The sequence below is a fragment of the Zalophus californianus genome, chromosome 6, assembly GCF_009762305.2.
Source record: "Zalophus californianus isolate mZalCal1 chromosome 6, mZalCal1.pri.v2, whole genome shotgun sequence".
Classification (NCBI taxonomy): domain Eukaryota; kingdom Metazoa; phylum Chordata; class Mammalia; order Carnivora; family Otariidae; genus Zalophus; species Zalophus californianus.
The window spans coordinates 86,966,278-86,987,579 of NC_045600.1; the positions used below are offsets into that span (position 1 = coordinate 86,966,278).

The window sequence follows — 21,302 nt, forward strand, 5'->3', positions numbered from 1 at the left end:
GGAGGGGCAGAGGGAGAGGGAGAAGCAGACTTCCCATGGAGCAGGGAGACAGATGTGGGACTCGATCCCAGGACCCTGGGATCATGACCTGAGCTGAGGGTAGCTGCCTAACCGACTGAGCCACCCAGGCGCCCCAAGCTTCTGACTCTTGATTTCAGCTCGGGTCTCAGTCTCATGGTGTTGGGATCAAGCCCCACATCAGTCTCCATGCTCAGCGGGAAGTCTGCTTGAGATTCTCCCTCCCCCTCTCCCCACTCACATGCTCACTCTGTCTCTCTCAAATAGATAAATAAATCTTAAAAAGAAAAAAATCTTCTCACGAAACAGCAACATCCTACTTGGTGATTTTTCTCCATTCCTCAATCATTTAAAAAAAAAAATCAAATTGAGTGATTTTCAAAATGTAAAATCTAGAGTTCACTAAAGAAAACTTGAGAAAAGCACATGCAAAGAAGAGGAAAAATCAATTATAGTTATATCAAAACATTAACAATTAGGTGTCAGTACCATAAAAAAATAGTTTTCCCTTTTCTGGGAAGTGTAGAAAATATATCTGGATTTTTTTCGTTTAACATTATCACATAGGCCGTGTTTTGCTGTTGTTGATAAAGATCACAGAGATAGTACAGTCGTTTAGAGTAGAGGCTCTGGCACCAAAGTGCCTGGATTCAATTCATAGCCCACCACTTACGGGCTATATGGTCTTTAAGTCACTTAACCACTCACTGGCTCGATTTTATCATCTGTAAAATGGGGATGATAATGGCATCCAGTTCACAAACTGAATGCTTATGTAAAGGACTTAATATATGTTACTTATCAAAATAAAGATTTTATTACAACATTAATATATGTATATAGGTGACATTTTATGAAACATAGAAAAGCAGAAGAAATCAGAATCACCCATTATCATGTATAACCATACTTAACCTTTCCCCTGATGTTTTGACATTCAGACTGCCATTCCTGCCCCTCTGCACCATGTTAAATTGAATCTGTCATGAAATCGTATTGGTTAACAGTCTGGGACCTGAGCTTTCCCTGGCCAGTGTGGAGCCTGTGTTTTTTTTTCTGTAACCAGGATTTAATCAGATCCAGTCCATAAACCCGTTAACTGAAGGTTCACCATATTAGGAATGAATATGTGAGAAATATCTTTGTAAAGGATTTTTTTTCTTTAGCTTTAGAGGTTATTTCCTTAGCCTGGAATCCCAGAAATGGAAACACAGGGTCAACAGATGAGAAATGGTATTTTCTAGAAGGGTTGCACTGATTTTAAACTTGTGACTACAATTTATGAGCCTGCCCCACTTACTGTAGGCGCCCAGATCTGCATTACCTGCCCCCCCCCCGCCGCCCTTCCCCCCTCACTCCTCAGAGCTGAGATATTGAGGAAGTTGTTGGGGGTGCCAAAACCCTGGAATAGTTAATTCTAATCAAAATCAGCCCTCAGCTCCTCCTCCTTCCCACTAGGTCATTCCTTCCTCCCCCAGGGCCTTTCTTGCTTCCTTCCACACCTATTCCCCTCTTGGCTTTGTTTAATCCCCTCACGTAGGCTTCCTTTTCTTTAGTTGGGGAGAAAATCATATAATTAAGAGTGTTCCCATGAAGAAGTTCGTGACCTTAGCAGCTAGAAGTGTTATGCCCTAGCTGGGTACCCACATTTAGGTAAAGGGTTCCCTGGAGCACTGTTGAACCCAAAGGACTGAACTTGCTGGTGGAATTTGGGGCAGTGGAATACCCAGAGAGGGTGATATTTTGAGTCTGGGCCCTTCAGGTTATGCAAGTAGATGTATGCAAGGTGTGAGGCCCGTTCTGTAGATGGGGTGAAGCCAGGGCCAGTTCCCAAGAAGCCCTCACTTTCTCACTGGCAAAGCACTACTAACTGCTCAGCATGGAAACACGTTTTCCTAAAGGTAAAGTGGGTCTCTGGGAGGGACTGTGGAGGGGAGAATGTTTACTGAATTGTACATAATAAAAGACTGGTCGGCAGCATGTGCAGATTCCTTACATAAAACATAACTTTATGATACCAGGCAGGGCTCCTTTTATGGCTTTTTAATCTTCTGGTTGAAATTACCGAGGTGTGGAGGGCTTTCGCTGATGTGATTACATTGCATGTCTGTGGCTGAGCAGAGCCAGGAGGCTTCAGGTGCGGCCAAGGCCCCAGTTACCTTGGTCTGAGCTTTGAGTTGCAGAAGGTGGGTTTCTTAGGAATGTTTCTGTTTGATCAAGGTCTTACGTGCCCTTTATGGCAAGGAATCGTACAGGTGTCTCTCTGTGGACTCCTACGTCTTTGATGGACTAAAAAGTCAAAGAAACAGCGATTGTGCCTGAGAGGAGAATGGATGGCAGCTGGATAAAGCACAGGATGCCCTAGATCTATGGATGGACAAGGAGAAGTATAGGCAAATTATTAGAACTTAAAAGGTGAGGCCAGCTAGTTCAAACAAAGTCCGAGGTGTTCTGAAAGAGGGAGGATGAGAGAAATGGAAAGCTTAGCTAGTTGTTAGCTATCAGTGGTGCTCCCAGGAAACTTTTGACCACAGCCAGATGGGAAGATGGGCTTGAGAGCAGATGGTGGGAACCGACTAGAGCTGGTCAGACGCCAGCCTCCCCTTCCTCCCTGAAAAAAATGCTTTGGCCCCATAGTGGTTCCTACTTACTCATAGCCTTGTCTGTTCCTTTCTAGCCTGATCCAGCCTGAAGATGACCGCACTGACCACTGTGGTGTCTGGCCCTCGAGCCCGGCTCTTTGCCTGCTTTTTCAGGCTGGGCACTCAGCAGGCTAGCCCCCTTCAGCTGCACACGGGAGCCAGCCTTGCAGCCAAAAACCACTATGAAGTGCTGGTGCTGGGTGGGGGCAGTGGCGGGATCACCATGGCCGCCCGCATGAAGAGGAGAGTGGGTGCGGAGAATGTGGCCATTGTTGAGCCCAGTGAGGTAAGTTTTTGAGCGCTTTTGAGCGCTTGCGTCTGTGTGCAGGTGCGCACGTGTGTTAGGGGATAGAGTGTGGTTGGCTGTCAGGCCCTGTTGCTCTCATGTTTCCAGGTTAGTGCTTCTGGGCACAAAAAGGATTGGGAGAAGGTAGGGAGAGGGAGAGAGGGAGAGGACAGATATCTAGGCTTTTATGTTCTCTGTATTGGTTTCTTAGGGCTGCCGTAACAAATTATCACAAACTGTGTGGCTTAAAACAGTAGGTGTATTCTTTCACGGTTCTGGAGGCTAGAAGTCCGAAGCCAAGGTGTTAGCAGGGTCATGCTCCCCCTGAAGGCTGTGGGGAGGAGAAGAAATCTGTCCCATGCCTCTCTCCTAGCTTTGGTGGTTGTGGACAATCTTCGGTGTTCCTAGGCTTATAGCTGGCATCATTCCAATCTCTGCCTCTGTCTTCACGTGGTCTTCTTTCTGTGTCTCTAGTGTTTTCATATGACCTTCTTATAAGGACACCAGTCATTGGATTTAGGGCCCACTCTAATCCAGCATGACTTCATCTTGACTTGATTACATCTCTGAAGACCCTATTTCCAAATAAGATCATATTCACAGGTACTGGGGTGAAGACTTCGGCATATCTTTTGGGGAGAGACAGTTCAACCCCAAAAGACCTCCCAATTCCAACCTAGTGTCCAGAGGAAGATCAATGGCCATTATACTTTCCTTTCTCTGTTCTAGTCTGGAGAATGGGTGATGAGTTGAGGGGCAGAGAGGCCTCTGGGAAAGGTGTTAGTGGGATTGATAAATTGAAGTACAAGGGATTATAAACAGATTATATAAAGCAGAAAAAGGTAGAGACACCAGGGAGGAAGCCGGGAAGTGTGTGTAAGGCACTATTTCATGCAAAACATTTTAAGATGATCCAGTAGCTTCAGAAAAAATATTCCAGATTTTTGGTGGTCTGACTGATGTTTCCTGAGGAACTAGGTGTGTACCAGTTGGAAACTGTGTCCTTGGGAGGGAAGCAAAATGGATCCAGTGCCTGTTTGGTGGGGAGGGCAGGTCAAGAAAAGCACATTTCCTTTTCAAGAAGTCTACCCAGCCCCCGATGAGGTTGTCCGGGGCTTAGCTGCAGTCTCAGATTGATAGGCTGTGATCTGAGAGGGTATGTTCTCGATCATTTTCTTTTTTAAAGTGACTAATTCAGGGTCAGCATTTTATTTTTTTTAATTTTTAATTTTTTAAAAAGATTTTATTTATTTATTTGCGAGAGAGAGGGAAAGAGGGAGAGAGAGAGAAAAAGCATGAGCAGTGGGGAGGGATTGAGGGAGAGGGAGAAGCAGGCTCCCTGTTGAGCAGGGAGTCAGAGCAGGCAGCCAGACATGGGGCTCCCTCCCAGGACCCCAGGATCATGACCCAAGCCCAAGGCAGACGCTTAACTCACTGAGCCACCCAGGTAGGTGCCCCAGTGTTTTAAATGACACTGGTCTGAGAGCTCCGTCAGGGGCCTCTGGTGTGTTGTAGCTAACCCATGGGCAGGTCTCCCACTGGGGTAGTCTTGGTAATGAGAAGGGCTCTTCTGAGGCACTGGGCATAATTTGGGAGGCCAGAGGTAATGGCTGTCCTCCCCCATGAGGAAGTGCAGGATGGAAGTCTTTCAAAGGTGCTGCTAGGGGCTCAGGTATTTGGTACTTGCTCTCCTGTGTCTGGTTTAGTGATTGGTGGAGCTGATGCTTGTTTGTAGTCTAAAAAAGAATCTGAGGTTGTATTTTTATTCCTTTTTGTGTTCAAGATGGATTTGAAATCAACGAGTTCTCACCACTGGAGACCTCTGCCTTCCTTCTCTTTGATCACCTCTATTATTGGCTGTACAGAGATTGCAAAGCCATTTTTCATATCCTCTTTAACATCTCCGTGGCTGGCAATTCTGTCCAGCCAGTTTGAGGCATTTTGGCAGTGTTGAGAAATTCTTGATCCCCCAGGTCATTCCATGAGTGTATTGGGATTCTCGGAGGCTGTTAGATCAATCTGCCCTTTGCCCATGAGTCTAGAACTTTCAAAACTAACTTAGTTCAAGTGAGGACCATCTGAAGCAAGATAATTCTAGAAAATAGTGGATATTTGGCACCATGGGGTAGGATCTGGTGCCTACTGGCTTCGGGTATAAAACCTCTGAGAAAGGAGAGGAGAGGGTACTAGGGCCAATAGGGAATGTCTGCAGTCCTCCATAGGCTTGGGAAGCACCGTTGGAAATTCAAGAAGTTTTGAGACCCTTCAAAGGTGGTTGTAAACTTTCCAGACTTACCATAGTCTCCAGATGGTTCTAAGGAACCATATTTAGGCTGCCAGGCTTAATTTTTCTTTATGTCTGTGTGCATAAATGTATCCATAATATGTGTGTATATGTATACACACACACACACACACACATAACATGTACATGTTAAGCATCAAATCAACTTTGAGGAACAAATAATACAATGCTCATGAAAGGTAGTTGACGGCTTTTTTCGGATGATCTTGGCAGAATTCTTGTGTTAGGTGACTGCCCTTCAGAGCTTAACATAATAGGAGACACCAATAGGTGTGTGTGTGGGGGGGGAGACTAACCTTCTAAGGCTTTTCTACATGGTGCTCCAGCGGTTGGGAGGGATAACTGAGAGTCTAGCTCATGTACCTTTAACTATGACCCTTTTGATCTGTCTCAAATTGAAACGGGTCTCCAAACACTTTGTTTCTCAGAGACATTTCTACCAGCCAATCTGGACACTGGTGGGTGCTGGTGCCAAGCAGTTACCCTCATCTGGCCGTCCCACTGCGAGTGTGGTACCATCTGGTGTAGAATGGATCAAAGCTAGAGTGGTTGAGCTGAACCCAGACAAGAACTGCATCCACACAGACAACGGCAAGGAGGTAAGCATCGGGGTCCTTCGGCTTTTGTTAGTCAGGGCTCATGTTAATGCACAGCCATTATCAAACTGGATAGCTGCGCGGAGAGAGAGCAACATATATGCGTGTGTGTGCATGGGTGTGCATGTGTGTTGATATTGCACGAGGTGGAAAGTGTGTGGTGGATGGAGGATGGGATAGATGGAAGGAGTGAGTGATGAATAAATGAACAACGAAGACATGTATTTATTGAACTGTTGCTCAATTGCTCGGTGTGGTATCTTGCATCTGAATGGTTTATTCAACAAATACTACCACTATATGTTAAAATAGCAGCACTTCCTCCTTTTACCTTTGAAACAGCCAGCTTCTCTCCCTGACAGTTGACCTCCCAGAGGAAGACGTTGGGAAATATCCATTCCAGTTATGCCAGGGGGCACCATGCCAGAGTCGTAAGGGACAGTGTGAGTCCCCATTGTGCGAGGGCTAAGGAGAATTTCTGTTCCTGGAGCTTGAGACTCTCAAGTGCTCAGTACCATTTAGAAGTCGGCTCCTATCACCCAGCGATCAAAGCCCCCGTAGGGATGAGAGCAGGAGGGGGAGATGACAGGCTCAGAAGCCATCTGCAGTGTCATGTCCTCTTGTCTGCTGCCGAGGCAGGAATTTTCACGGAACTCTAGAATCTGGGAGTTGGTGGGGATCTGAAAGGTTTTCAAGTCCAACCCCTTCCTCTAAACAGGGACTCATGGGCTACAAGCATTTGTAACTTTTCCTTGGGTCATGGATCTTTCTGAGCACCTAATAAAAGCCTTATCTAGAAAATGCATATACACACCATTTTTTTTAAAATAAAAGATTTTATTTATTTTAGAGAGAGAGAGCATGTGCACACACACACATGGGGAGGGGGCAGAGGAAGAGGGAGGGAGTCCCAAGCAGACTCCCTGCTGAGCACGGAGCCCTCTTGGGGCTCCATCTCAGGACCCTGAGATGATTAAATTTTGCATTTAATTTCATTGAGTTTAGAGCTTTTTTTTAAAAAAAGATACTATTTATTTGAGAGAGCGAGTGAGAGAGAACACAGTGGGGGGGGGAGGGGCAGAGAGAGGGAGAAGCAGACCCCCTGCTGAGCAGAGAGCTCTCCCTGGGGCTCAATCCCAGACCCTGAGATCATGACCTGAGCACAAAGCAGATGCTTAACACGCTGAGCCACCCAGGCACCCAAATTTAGAGGTTCTTTGTAGCCTTTTTCTAAACCTTGATCAGGAGTACCTGCCTTACAGCATTCGTGATCCTTGGCTCTCTAGCTGGCTTGCCTGTCCGCCTGCCTTCCTTCCTCTTCCCACGACTATTTATGAAGCATCCTCTTTCCCGTCTTTGTTCTTCCTTCTTCCTTTCTTCCTTCCATCCATCCTCCCTCCCTCCCTTTCTCTTTCTCCCTTTCTTCTTCTTTCCTTCCCTCCCTCCCTTCTTTCCTTCCTTCCCTTCTTTCTTTTTTCTTTTTATTTCTTTATTTTAAAGATTGTATTTATTTATTTGAGAGATAGAGTGAGTGAGAGAGAGAGCGCACGAGCAGGGGCAGGGGCAGAGGAAGAAGCAGGCTCCCCAGGGAGCCCGATGCGGGGCTCGATCCCAGAACCCTGGGATCATGACCCAAGCTGAAGGCAGATGCTCAACCAATTGGGCCACCCAGGCACCCCTCCTTCTTTCTTTCTTTCCTTTTTTTTTTTTTTTTTTTTTTTTAAAGATTTTATTTACTGGGGCACCTGGGTGGCTCAGTTGGTTAAGCATCTGCCTTTGGCTCAGGTCATGATCCCAGGGTCCTGGGATTGAGCCTCATGTCAGGCTCCCTGCTCAGCGGGAGCCTGCCTCTCTCTCCCCTCCCTGCTCATGCTCTCTTCTCACTGTCTCTCTCTCTTAAATACATAAATAAAATCTTTTTTTTAAAAAAAAGAAAGAGAGAGAGAGCGCATGCACAGCAAGCAGGGGGAAGAGCAGAGAGAGCAGACTCCCCACTGAGCAGGGAGCCCGATGTGGGGCTCCGTCTGAGGACCCTGAGATCATGACCTGAGCCAAAGGCAGATGCTTAACCGACTGAGCCACCCAGGTGCCCCCCCACTTTTTCTTTTTTTAGAGTAAGCTCTAGGGGCGCCTGGGTGGCTCAGTCGGTTGATCATCCTAGTCTTGATTTCAGAGCCCCAGGTTGGGCTCTGAGCTGAGTGTGGAGCCTGCTTAAGAGTCTCTCTCCCTCTCCCTCTGCTGGCCCCCCCAACACACACACACACTCTCTCTCTCTCTCTCTCTCTCAAAAAAAAAATTTAAAGTAAGCTGTATGCCCGCATGGATCACACTCATGACCCAGAGATCAAGAGCTGCATGCTGTACTGCCTGAGCCAGCCCGGTGCCCCTATTCAGTGTCTTCTATAAACTAGATACAGTTTTAGGAATATATGAGTGAACAAAAAGAAACAAAAATCCTTACTTTCCTGGATTTTTATTTCAAGCAGGGGAGGGCATACAATAACCAATAGACATAATAAGTAAATTATACAGTATGTTAGAAGGCAATGAGTTTTTTTTTAATTTTATTTATTTATTTTTAAAGATTTTATTTATTTGACAGAGAGAGACACAGCGAGAGAGGGAACACAAGCAGGGGGAGCAGCAGAGGGAGAGGGAGAAGCAGGCATCCCGCCGAGCAGGGAGCCCGATGCGGTCCTTGATTCCAGGAACCTGGGATTATGACCTGAGCCAAAGGCAGATGCTTAACAGCTGAGCCACCCAGGCGTCCCAGAAGGTGATGAGTATTAATGAAAATAAATAGAGCAGAGTAATTGGAATTGGGCCATGTGGGGAGAGGGATTGAATTTAAAATGGGTTGGTCCCAGGGTCAAGGAGTTCTCTGACAACAAGCATTTCCACTCCAGGTTTTGGACAGACGGGTCATATGAAAGTTCTGCCTCTGCTGAGTCAGAATCCACTTTTCTGTAGCCTCTTTCATTCTTTCTTGGGTCCCCAGGGTGTTTTTGGCCTTAATACCTCTTTTGTTCCTTGTTTTGTCCTGTAGCATGGCCAGGAGTGTCTTTTTGTTTCTGTGGAGGAACCCTTCAGCTATTTGAAGATGGCTTTTATCGTCTGTGTAAATCTAGTCTTCAGGTAGACTTGTGCCCTGTCTTCACTTTCCTCAGCACTTTCTCCTGTTCTCCAGCGTGGTCTCCAGTGCCCTCGCTGTTCTCTCTGCCCGGCTGTGGACATCATCTGCCCTATTGGTGCCCCCAGGAAAGAGGTTGCCCAGAAGAGTAGGCAACTTTACAGAATGGCCCAGAATAGAGTGGCACTATTCTCTCCCACAACTGGATATAGCCTAAGTTAGCATTTGCCTTTTTTAGCAACCATTAGCACAATGCTGATTCATGCCGGGCTTGAGGTCAGTTCAAATTTCTGGGTCTTTTTTCACATGACCCAGTGTCAAGTCAGGCTTTCTCCATCCATATCTAATATATGGATATACGTAATGGATTAGAATATATGTAATAAATTAGGATATATATATAGATAGATATATTTGATCTATCTGTCTATATATATATATCAAATACTTAAAAATTATTTATCCCTGTTGATGAACTTATTTTCTCCAGCATCTGCAAGAGAGCAGACAGTATTGAATGGAAGATTGAGCTTTGGGGCTCATTTCCCTTGCCAGTCCACTGTTCCTGGGGCCAGGACGCCTGTCTCTGACAATATATATCACCTCTTTGGTACAGCAGTGCCTGCCTCCTGATTAGACCCCTTCATATTATATGTATATAGTTTAGAGCCCTCTGCGGTTGGGTTCGTGTGCATCTCAAGAATCATAAACTTGTCTCATCTCTTGAGAATGAGAGGCACTGGTAGGTGTTCTCACTTCTGATCTTGCTTCGACACCTAGGGCTCAGACTCTTAGGAAAGTTGCAGTGTCTTGTTTTAGGGCTGGGGAAAAAGTTGGTGTAAACTGGCAGGACTTTCTTCCAAGATTTTATTAAGCAAAAGTCTGCTATAGCCAGGTCTCAGAAATCTGCTTGTACCTACTCATGGGAGATGTCATCTTGTTGGCTTTAGTTCATGTTACCAACTTGCCTGGATCTTGTGGATTTACGATTCTGTCATCCAGTTAGCATTTTTTTTTCCCTAGCCATTATCCATGATGGCTTCATTTAAGTTCAAGGTTTTAATTTGATAACATGTCCCTAGGGAGCTTTTTCTACCTTGCGTACATTAATGAACATTGTTTAGCAAATATTTTATGCTAAAAATTTACCGAAATCATTCCATTCTTGGTTTATACGTTAGTATTTCTTCAAGACTGAGTTGAAGGCTTTTCCTGAAATCCAGACTCAGTGTGTCTCTGACTCTTCCCTGATGCAGGGGTCTGTTTGTCTGGAATGTGTCCCATAGGCTCTGTGTGGACTGGCCCTTATCCTTCTCCAGACTTAACCTGATTCTGGTTCCATTCTCTCTCTCTCGTTTCTGCTCCAGCACATTTTCCTCTCATTTTCTCAAATGCCTTGGCCTCCTTCTTCCCCAGGACATTTGCACATGCTGAACTTACCTCTTTTCCTAGCTAACTCCTACTCATCTTTACTTTAGATATACCCCTTCAGGAAATCCTTCCCTGACCTACTAGGCTAGGTCATGTTCCCCCTTGACACACTATCACAGCAGTCTATGATTTAGTAATTATTTGTATGATTATCTGATAATACCTTTCTCACCCACTAGACTGAGTTCTTGGAGGGGTGGGAACAGTATCTTTCTTGTTCAATGTTGTATGTCCAGGACCTAGCACAATATGTCACATAGGAAGTGCTCAGTAAATATTTGTGAGCAAATTGTTTCTTTATCTGTGTAAAATGGGACTAGTAAGGAGTGCTTGGGTGCCTCAGTTGGTTAAGCATCTGACTTTTGATTTTAGCTCAGATCATAATCTCAGGGTCATGAGATGCTTTGGGCTCTGTGCTGAGTGCAGAGTCTGCTTGTCCCTCTCCCTCCGCTCCTCCTCCTCCTCCTTTCTCTCTCTAAAGTGAATAAGTAAAATCTAAAAAAAAAAAAAAAAGGTAATAATACCACCTACCTCATTGGGTTGTTTTGAAGATTAAATGAATTCAAACATGTGAAAGACTTAGAACAGTATCCTGCAGAGTGAATGCCCAAGAGATGTTACTGTTACTATTTTTAAAAGAACACATGAAAAAAGGGAAAAAGAAATGCTTATTAAGTATCCGCTGCGTGTCAGCGTTGTTCTTGACCCCTAACTGAAAGCAGTTTGCAATCTGTGAACATGTTGGTGCTCTTTTCCTAAATCACCAAGAGACATTTATTTAGTAGATGAGTCTGGAATTTTACAAGGGAGGAACATCCTATTTACTAGGTTGTTAGTATCAGAGTTTACCGCCTCCACTTGCCTGTAGCAAATTAGAATCCGTGCCCATATTTAGCCTTCTGGCAATGTCTGCCCTGTTCCCTGTAATTGCTCCAAAGTCTTGTCTACAAGTTTTTGCAATTGCTTAGAATTTAGATCATCTGGCCTGGGAACTTGAATTTATTCAGAAGGCTTGAGGCTTTCTTTTTGTTCATTGTTCTCTTAGGGTTTAGTCTCCCTCAGTGATTTTTTTTTTTTTTCATGATATTAAGCTTGTCTGTTACTGGTCCTTAAAAATAATCAGTATTATACTCTAATTAAACAATCTGGGCACACACAAACCAAAGGTTTTTCTTGTTGACTGTGTTCATGTTTTGCCTGTAGATCATCACCCCCAGACCCCATGTCCCATCTGACCTCATTTACCTTGAAGACTCAACATAGCTCAGTCAGGTAGTTAATGGACCTGGTACACTTTCCTATGGAACAAGGAATTCCAGGGCGCAGCTCTCTATGGATAGGCAAATCATACAGAGGGAGATGTATATACTATCTGTCTGCTTTGATAAATTATATATTTCACAAACAACTGAAATCATCCATCTATCCAACAAACATTACTGAGTTCCTCACTTTAATTTCGTGACTATGCTAGATTCCAGGAATATAAAGAATGAAACATAACCTTTAGCCTCTGGATTATTCGATGTAGTAAAGGAAGATATTATTCCTAAATAATGCAACCAGTGCTATAAAGCGTCATGTACACTGTGCTAAGGAAGCTCCCAGAAGGGGCCAGTGGGGAGGGGATTTGAATCATCGGAAGGCCTCACTGTGGAGGTGACCTTGGAGCTGAGCATCCTGGATCCCAGGGCAGGACTTCTGCAGAGACTTAACTGCCCTTGGCTCCTCAGCCTGGACCAAGTACTCTCTGGTCTTGGAGTCCTCTCTCTTCAACTGTGACCTACTCATCTTGCTGCTCTGCTTCTCCTTTTAGTACAAGGTTATGATAATTCATTACAACCCATTACTCCTTTGCCGGGCTCCTGACTTTCATTACGATCACTCTCCACCTCCAGTTTTCTAGGCAAGTCCTGTTTCTTTAGGTCCCTCTGGCTTACACTTTCTGGCCTCAGCTTTCTTCCTTCTGATCTTAAACCCACATTTCTGGGGCGCCTGGGTGGCTCAGTCGTTAAGCGTCTGCCTTCGGCTCGGGTCATGATCCCAGGGTCTGAGATTGAGCCCCGCATGGGGCTCCCTGCTCCGAGGGACGGAGACGGAGAAGCAGACTCCCCCGCGGAGCCGGGAGCCCGACACGGGGCTCCATCCCAGGACCCTGGGATCATGACCTGAGCTGAAGGCGGACGCTTAACTGACTGAGCCACCCGGGCGCCCCACAATACACATATTTAAAGAGGGGACTTTTAAGTTTTAAATAGACCATACGTAAGATCATGTACATTATATCACATCCTTTTCCATGACCCTCCAAAAGGCAGTTTCTAACATAATATTGATCCAATCCATATGGCAGATCAGATTTGTCTGGGATTCACACATGACTCCATATATTTTAAAGTTAATTGTCTCTTTATTATTTTTTATTTTTTTTAAATTTTATTTTATTATGTTATGTTAGTCACCATACAGTACATCATTAGTTTTTGATGTAGTGTTCTATGATTCATTGTTTGCAAATAACACCCAGTGCTCCATGCAGAACGTGCCCTCTTTAATACCCATCACCAGGCTAACCCATCCCCCACCCCCTCCCCTCTAGAACCCTCAGTTTGTTTCTCAGAGTCCATCGTCTCTCATGGTTTGTCTCCCCCTCCGATTCCTCCTCCCCTTCATTTTTCCCTTCCTACTATTTTCTTCTTCTTTTTTTTATCATATAATGTATTATTTGTTTCAGAGGTACAGGTCTGCGATTCATCAGTCTTACACAATTAATTCACAGCGCTCACCATAGCACATACCCTCCCCAATGTCTATCACCCAGCCACCCCATCCCTCCCACCCCCCACCACTCCAGCAACCCTCAGTTTGTTTCCTGAGATTAAGAATTCCTCATATCAGTGAGGTCATATGAAACATGTCTTTCTCTGATTGACTTATTTCACTCAGCATAACACCCTCCAGTTCCATCCACGTCGTTGCAAATGGCAAGATTTCATGCTTTTTGATGGCTGCATAATATTCCGTGTGTGTGTGTGTGTGTGTGTGTGTGTGTGTGTGTGTGTGTGTGTGTGTGTGTATGTACGTACGTACGTACGTACACACCACATCTTCTTTATCCATTCATCTGTTGATGGACATCTTGGCTCTTTCCAAAGTTTGGCTATTGTTGTCTTTTAAGATTAGGAAGTGCTTCTCCCACCCCTCAGCTGGAGGAAGTGTTAACAGAGGCACCACGCAAATAGTTGTGGCTTCTTTGTATCCTTCTTCATTGTATAAAAACACAGGAGTCTCAAACCCTAGGTAGCCAGGCAGGTTATTCAATACTTGTGAAGCACTGAGGTGTGAGAAACAAGAGAATGGCAGACTTGATGGCAGACAGGAGTGTGCCTCCCTCCCTGTCCCCTCCCTGTCACCCACAGCCTCAAGGCGTCCGCAGTAGAAAATGGAGGCATGGGGGTGGCCACATGGGGCTAAAGCTGAGTTAGCCCTTGGGCTGCCATTTCTGGGATCCTGGTCTAAAATACCATTGTTTTGTGTTGCAGATCTCCTACAAATATCTTATTATTGCTCTTGGAATCCAGCTGGACTATGAGAAGGTACTATTTTAAACTACTTCTGCATGACACTGGCCTATTTATGCCAAGATCAAATGCTGCATTTAGTTGCTTTGTATTCATTTTGGCATGAAAGAGTTCGAAGGGATTCTCTTTTAGTTTTCCTTTTTTCAGCGGTCTTTTGATATGGTTTTTAAAAAATCTTTAAGGTTTTGTCAACGATGTCAGCGATGATGATATGTTTTAGCTTTAAGCTTTAATCCGAGTTTAGCATGTCCATGCGCTAATGGCCATTCTTGCAGAAGAGCAGGCTCTTCCAGACTCACAAGAAAACTACCTTGTGTAGGACTGAGTTGCCTCTTTCTCTGCTCAGTTCCACGGGGTGTCGCATGGTGATGTCCTGCTCCCTGGCCTGGTCAGCCAAAGGGGGAATCAGGTCTCTCTTTCTCTGACGGTCCCTGCCTCTCTCTTCTCCAGAGTTCCTAGGGAAGCAACTCGAATTGTTGTGGGGGGGGTCATAAACTGCCCTTTGTGACCAGTCTTCCTAAAAGGAACTTGGTTACCACTTTATGGCACCTTTTTCCCTAACCACAACCTCTTCAAACTGGAGACTAGTAATGAAAGAGATAAGAGATCAGCTGTTTGCTTAACTCTTGGATAGTGAGTTTTGCTTTAGGAACCAGGGTCAGGGAGGTCGTGGGAGGAGAACCCGAGGCAGTGGTCGGGAGTCTCAGCATCCGGTCCTGTAAGACTCTAGGTGGGTCTCTCACTCTCGCCCTCCTTCAGTTCCCTCCTCTGTGTCTGGGAGCCAGGACCATTTCCTCACCTACCTCAGAGTCATGCCGTGAATTATCCACCGTTAGCATGGGCTGAGACTTCAGAAACATTAAAATACAAGGAGATTTTTTTAAAGATTTTATTTATTTATTTGAGAGAGAATGAGAGAGAGCACGAGAGGGAAGAGGGTCAGAGGGAGAAGCAGACTCCCCACTGAGCAGGGAGCCCGATGGCAGGACTCGATCCCGGGACTCCAGGATCATGACCTGAGCCGAAGGCAGTCGCTTAACCGACTGAGCCACCCAGGCGCCCAAAATACAAGGAGATTTTATAAAAATAATAATAATGATCATTATTGTTGTTGAAACTGCTGATATTACAACTACTTAAACTGTAGCAGGAGATAATGGTCAGTAATCAGAGGAATAGTTGCTTTTTACTCTGAGCATTGTGGAGGAGATCCTAGCACTCTGTTTCCTTGACGGCTGAGGGGTGGGTGTTGCGAGGTTGCCCTACAGTCTGGAGAACAGCCTGGGAGGTTCTGAAGGACCAGCCCATCGTCATGACTGGTTTTTGATGGTTCTCTGCTCTTGCTGGAAGAACTGGTGCTTGAGTCTCAACTCAATCTATGCCATCTTCACTGCAGTCTATGAACCTTCTAACACTGGAAGACAAGCGTCCAGCTAATCTTCCTGGCAGCACTACACGGACACTTCGTGGGGCACTTACCGTGTGGGTGCCATTTTTCTACTAAGCACTTTATGTGTGTGGTCTCATCTCCTACCGCCAACAACCCTCCGAAGCAGTTACTTTTATACTCATTTTACAGATGATGAACATAAACTCGGTGTACATTAGAACCACCTCGAGAGCCAGACAGATTTCTGGGCTTGCCCTTGAGTTTCTGAATCAGTAGGTCTGGGTGGGGCCTGATAATTTGCGTTTCTAGCAAGTTCCCAGGAACTGCATTTGAGACCCACTGGCTTAGGGCTATTCGGTAATTTACCCAGGGTCATAACCCTTGTAAGTGGAAAAACTGGGACTCGAGCCGGATCTGTGGGGTTCCCAAGTCCATATTTTTAATTACCTGCCTTTACCAAGAGTTTGATTTGGTACAACCTGATAAAGGGTTGTTTAAGTTTGTGATTATTGACAGTATGGCTCTTGGTTCTTCCCAGTAAGGCAACTGAGTCTCCAAAAAGGAAGCATGGCTGGCTTCTTGTCCTCACCTTGGTGGTGGGAAGAGATATGTTCAGATCATGGTCTCAAGGCCAGGGAGGCCGAGGTGTTCCCATGGGCCGAGTCCAGTCTGCAGTCAGCATTGGGCTCCGGGCACCACAGTCCCGATCGCAGCAGACGCCTCACCCTCCTGCCTGCTCCAGGGGGTGTGGGGCCTGGGGGCTGATGACTGGACCGAAATACTTGAGAGGTTATCGAAATGGCAGAGAACGAAGGCTCACGACAAGAGTTTTTGCGCTTTTCTTAGAAAATTTACACTTGTGAATTTGCACTTTTGTTAAAGAATAAGTTCCTTGTGTGCTTTCTTGCAGATTAAAGGCTTACCTGAAGGTTTTGACCATCCCAAAATAGGGTCCAATTATTCAGTGAAAACGGTAGAGAAGACATGGAAAGCTCTGCAGGACTTTAAGGAGGGCAATGCCATCTTTACCTTCCCAAATACCCCTGTAAAGTGTGCCGGAGCACCCCAGAAGATCATGTATTTGTCAGAAGCCTACTTCAGGAAGGTATGCTTCCTTCCCAGGGATAGAGACAAGGAGGGCAGACAGTGCCAATCCAGTGATGCCAGAAATCCATTTTATCCATGTCAAAATACCTTTTTTATTTATAAATTTTTATTACATATGTACAAAATTATATAATTGGAAGTTTATAAAATAGAAAAAAATGAAGTCGCTATAATCCAATACTTTACTATAGCTGCTGGTATCATTTTGACATGTCCTTCTATTTTGTTTCCTATACATGTGTTTTTTATTTGTTTGTTTGTTTTGTTTTGCTTTAGAGCATGTGGTGGGGAGGGGCAGGTGGAGAGGGAGAGGGAGAGAGAGAGAGAGAGTCTTAAGCAGGCTCCACACCCAGAGTGGAGCCCGCTGCCGGGCTTGATCTCACGACCCTGAGATCGTGACCTGAGTCGAAATCAAGAGTTGGATGCTTAGCCAGCTGAGCCACCCAGGTGCCCCTGTTTTTGTTTTTGTTTTTAATGGTTACAATCATACCATACGAATTTAGATGTACTACTTTTTCTTAAATAGTCCTTGTAGAATACTTTTAATGTGTACATAGAAATCTAGTTGGAAGATATGTTAGAGATTAAGTATTTCCATATAGTTGGACAATCGGTTGTACATTTTTTTTTTTTTAAGATTTTATTTATTTATTTGACAGAGAGAGAGTGTGAGAGAGGGAACACAAGCAGGGGGAGTGGGAGAGGGAGAAGCAGGGGGAGCCCGATGCGGGGCTCGATCCCAGGACCCTGGGATCCTGACCTGAACTGAAGGCAGACGCTTAACGACTGAGCCACCCAGGCGCCCCACCTTGTTTGTTCTTAAACATAACAATATCCTCAATTGCTCCCACTCAAGTTCAAGGTTATGAATCTGGCTCTTGATAAACGAAAATACAGTAGGCAAAATGCCAATTCTAAAGGCAAAAATAAATGTTGACATAGAACTTTAGACCTTGGTGGAAAGAGCTGTTTGGGTGGGGACGCTCCGCAGTCCTCCTGCACGTCAGAGCCGGTGTCCGCCCCTCGAGTACAGCCGGCGTGAAGCTGCAGGGAAGCTGCTCTCGTCCTCCTGCCCTCGTGGGGGGTGTCACATTTAGTTTATCAGAGTGTGGTTTGACCTGAGGCAGTGGCAGGATTCAGAGCAGCCTGTGGTTCTGTAAAGGGACAGGTGAGAGAAGGGGAGGGGCAGGTGGGACTGAAGAGCCGCCTGAATGTGTGCTTGGAACCCACCCTGGGAAGCCTTCACCTGAATTGGGCAGACCTGTGCCAACCGCCCGGGAGAATGAAGGAACAGTTCGAGTCATCGTTTCTGTTTCTAAGAAATGTCATTCTGGGTCATGAGAATTACTGGATGGCACGGCCTCTTGAGGTTTTTACCCACCTAACTCCTTTCCAATAGTGTGATCCAGGGGCACCTGGGTGGCTTAGTCCATTAAGCGTCTGACTCTTGATTTCGGCTCAGGTCATGATCTCAGGGTCGTGAGATCAAGCCCAACGCCGAGCTGCAGGTCAGACTCTGTGTTTGGCGTGGAGTCTGGTTGAGATTCTCTCTCTGTCTCTCTGTCTCTCCCTCTCCCCTGTGCCTCTCCCAACCTCTCTCTCTCTCTCAAAACAAACAGTGTGCTCCAGGTGAACAAATCCTAAAAGGAGCTGAACAAGGGAAAAGGGAGACTAGCTGTTACTTCCCACCTGGAATTCTCTTTGCAAAACTCTTTTCTACCAAGTCTTGGATGGCCAAGAGGAAGTTTCTCTTTCAGGCCCTATGAGATCTTAGGCATTAGGGAAGATACCAGCCTCTGAAATATATGAACAGTACGACTGTGTATGAGCCAATGGGATGGGAACTGCTGAACAGCACCTAGAACAGTACCGGCCAACTCTAGGACCTCATTAAATACTGACTGAGTGGATGAACAAATGAGTATATGAATAAACAGTTCAGCTCGTCTCTCCCTGGACTTGACCTCCATCTCTGGCCTTCACGTGAACGGTGCCCTCTTTAACCCCTGACTCAAAGGTGCACTTAGTTGCGTGTCACTGACAGAAAATAAGAAGGAGACAGTGAATTGGTTCACACCTCGCCCCACCAGTGTATAGTGATGGAGAAAGCTGGTGAGCTCTTCTGAGGGTTTTAATTTTCATCTAGGTTAAAAAAAAAAAAAAAAAAAAACGTGGCTGAAGTAATGCTTTGATATTGGTTGTTTCTGTTCTTTCCATTTTTCCCAGACAGGAAAGCGATCCAAGGCCAATATCATTTTCAACACTTCCCTTGGAACCATTTTTGGGGTTAAGAAGTATGCAGCTGCCCTGCAGGAGATCATCCAGGAGAGGAACCTCACCGTTAACTACAAGCAAAACCTCATCGAAGTCCGAGCTGATAGACAAGAGGCTGTTTTTGAGAATCTGGACAAACCTGGAGAGACCCAAGTGATTTCAGTGAGTGGTGAGGTTCAGTTGTCAGCTACACACAGCCGTAGAAGGGCAGCAGTAGGGGAGAAGGTGGATCAAAATGGATGGGGAAGAGAAAGAGGCTGTGTCCCTGGGAGCTGAGGAGTGTTTATCTACTGGTATCAAGTGAATTTTGATCCTATTTTGTATCTCCATTTTTCTTCCCCTGAGTCACTTGAAGTAGCCAAAAATATTTGATGACTTCGGGTGTAGCCTAGAGTTCAGGAAGGGCTTCTGTCAGTGGAGGATTTGGTGATTGTCTTGATTTATGGAGAAACACCCCTGCCTGTGGTTTGTTCACGAGGGATGGGGGGGTGTCTTTTAAATATCTTCCACCTGTGCACAAAAGGAGGCACTTCAGAATCCTTGAAAGCTCTTGTGGAGCCATACCCTAACTCGGAAAGATTGAGCCTCTGTATATGGGCTTGGATTCTGCGTGTGTGTTCCTTCTTCTGTGTAGCGGGAGTAGTCCTTCTGTAGAGGCGTATGAGGATTAAGAACAAGATGTAAAGGCATCTGGAGAAGCATTCATGGGAGAATCATTTGTTTATAGCACTCTGGCAAAAGCTGTTAGCAACGAAAAATGGATCACAGTGACATTTTATTCATTCTGCAGTTTTAGGGGAATGAAGGGTTCCATAAAAAAAGGAATTTTGGAACGAGCCAACAACGAATCTTCCAAACATCAAAACTTCACTTTTAAGCTTTTTAGTGCAGGTGTTTTTCTAAAATGTATTGCACACATCTTTCCTTTCTTAACTGGTGTGCATTAACTCTCATTTAAGATGTTACTGATGATTCAAGGTCATAATTTTAAACTTTTATTTGCGAACAGTCTCAAACTTAGAGAAGCTGCAAACATAAAACCAGTACAAAGAAAACTGTATGCTGCGTAGCCTTTATTTAGATTCATTTATTATAGAGTTTTACCCTACTGGCTTTATCATTTGACCTCTCTCTGTCTCTCCACATATAATTAATGTAATATGATATGATATAATGTAATGTAATATAATGTAATATATTCTCAAAGCCTCTAAAGGTGAGTTATATACTTCATACATCATGGCCCTTTACCTAAAGACTTTAGTGTAGATCCTTTAAGAGGTCCCTATTCTTTTACATAACCACAGTACAGTTACCAATTCAGGAAATTTAGCATGGGCACAATATTTTAATCCACCGTTTGTATTCCGGTTTTGTTGATTGGCCCAATAGCATTTACAGTGCTTTTCTCCCTCCAGGGCAAGAACCCAGTCCACAGGCAGGTATTGCCTGTTAATTGTGATGTTTCTTGAGGATCCTTTGATCTGGAACATCTCCACAGCCTTTCTTGGTTGATACTTTGGAATAATACAGCCCATCTCCCACTGCTTTATTTTTTAATAGACTATTCCTCATTCGGGGTTTATGTTTTCTTGTGATATCAGGCTGTGCATTTTAGACTGAAGTGCAAGACATAAGCGATGTCGTGTGTTTCTAGTGTCTCACATTTGAGGGCACAGAATGGTCGCCTGCGCCTCATTGATGATGTTTTTTTGGATCACCAGTCAAGAGATGGCCCAATTTCTCCACTGTTTAATTATTATTCTTTTCCCCCCTTGCTACTAATAAGTCTGTGAGAAGACGCTTTAAGACCAAGCAGACACCATACTCCCTCCTCATTAAGCTTCCCACTGGATTTACCATCCACTGATGATTTTTGCCTAATCCAGTCTTTACTGTGGCGGTTGCAAAATGATGATTTTTCCAATCAAGCGTTCTCTCTACCTTTAACAGTAAGCTGTTAGCATTCTGTCTGCAAGAGCCCTCCCTTCTCTCTTAATTCATTAGTTATTGGTATGAACTCATGAGTTTTGTTTTTACCCCCAATGGTTTATAATTCATTACTGTCCCTAAGTATTTGGGTGCTCACGTTGTCCCGGATTTGGTCGGTAGGAGCCTTTTCAAGATGGCGATGCCCTTGTGACTTGTCACCATCATATTTTTGAGCACTTTCCTGCTTTCTGGTGTCCCAGGATGTCCCAGGCTCATCTAATAACCGCTTGCCGCAGCTCAGGGTCATAATTTTGAATAGCTCTTAGGTAGTTATGCTCCTAGGGCCTACTAGGGCTAGTTATCACCTTATCAGAGGGTCTCAGACTACTCTGTTGTTTGATTTTGTGCGTGTCCTTTTTGTAGCTTTCCAGTTTTCTTCCTTCCTGGCTGTCAGGCAGTTGTAAGTGACCCTAAAAGGTCCCTCCAGCTTCAGCTCTTTTAAGCTGCTGCTGCTAATTCTTTACTGACTGGAAAATGAGAACGTGTTCAATTCTATGTTAAGTAAAAGTGAATGAGCTACAGCGAGGGCCCACAGCGTACTTTTCTGAAC

General features: G+C 44.9%; 1 protein-coding gene across 3 annotated transcripts in view; it reads left to right on the top strand.

Moving 5' to 3' along the window:
* The window catches only part of SQOR (sulfide quinone oxidoreductase), a 46,744-nt gene that overhangs the window by 16,416 nt on the left and 9,026 nt on the right, over positions 1-21,302 (top strand). For all 3 annotated transcript variants that reach the window (XM_027572106.2, XM_027572108.2, XM_027572107.2), the window contains 5 exons: positions 2,696-2,946; positions 5,680-5,850; positions 13,951-14,004; positions 16,290-16,484; positions 18,713-18,922. In XM_027572106.2, coding sequence (XP_027427907.2) covers positions 2,713-2,946; positions 5,680-5,850; positions 13,951-14,004; positions 16,290-16,484; positions 18,713-18,922 — 864 coding nt within the window. In that variant the 5' untranslated portion in view covers positions 2,696-2,712. The remainder of the gene's footprint in view (positions 1-2,695; positions 2,947-5,679; positions 5,851-13,950; positions 14,005-16,289; positions 16,485-18,712; positions 18,923-21,302) is intronic.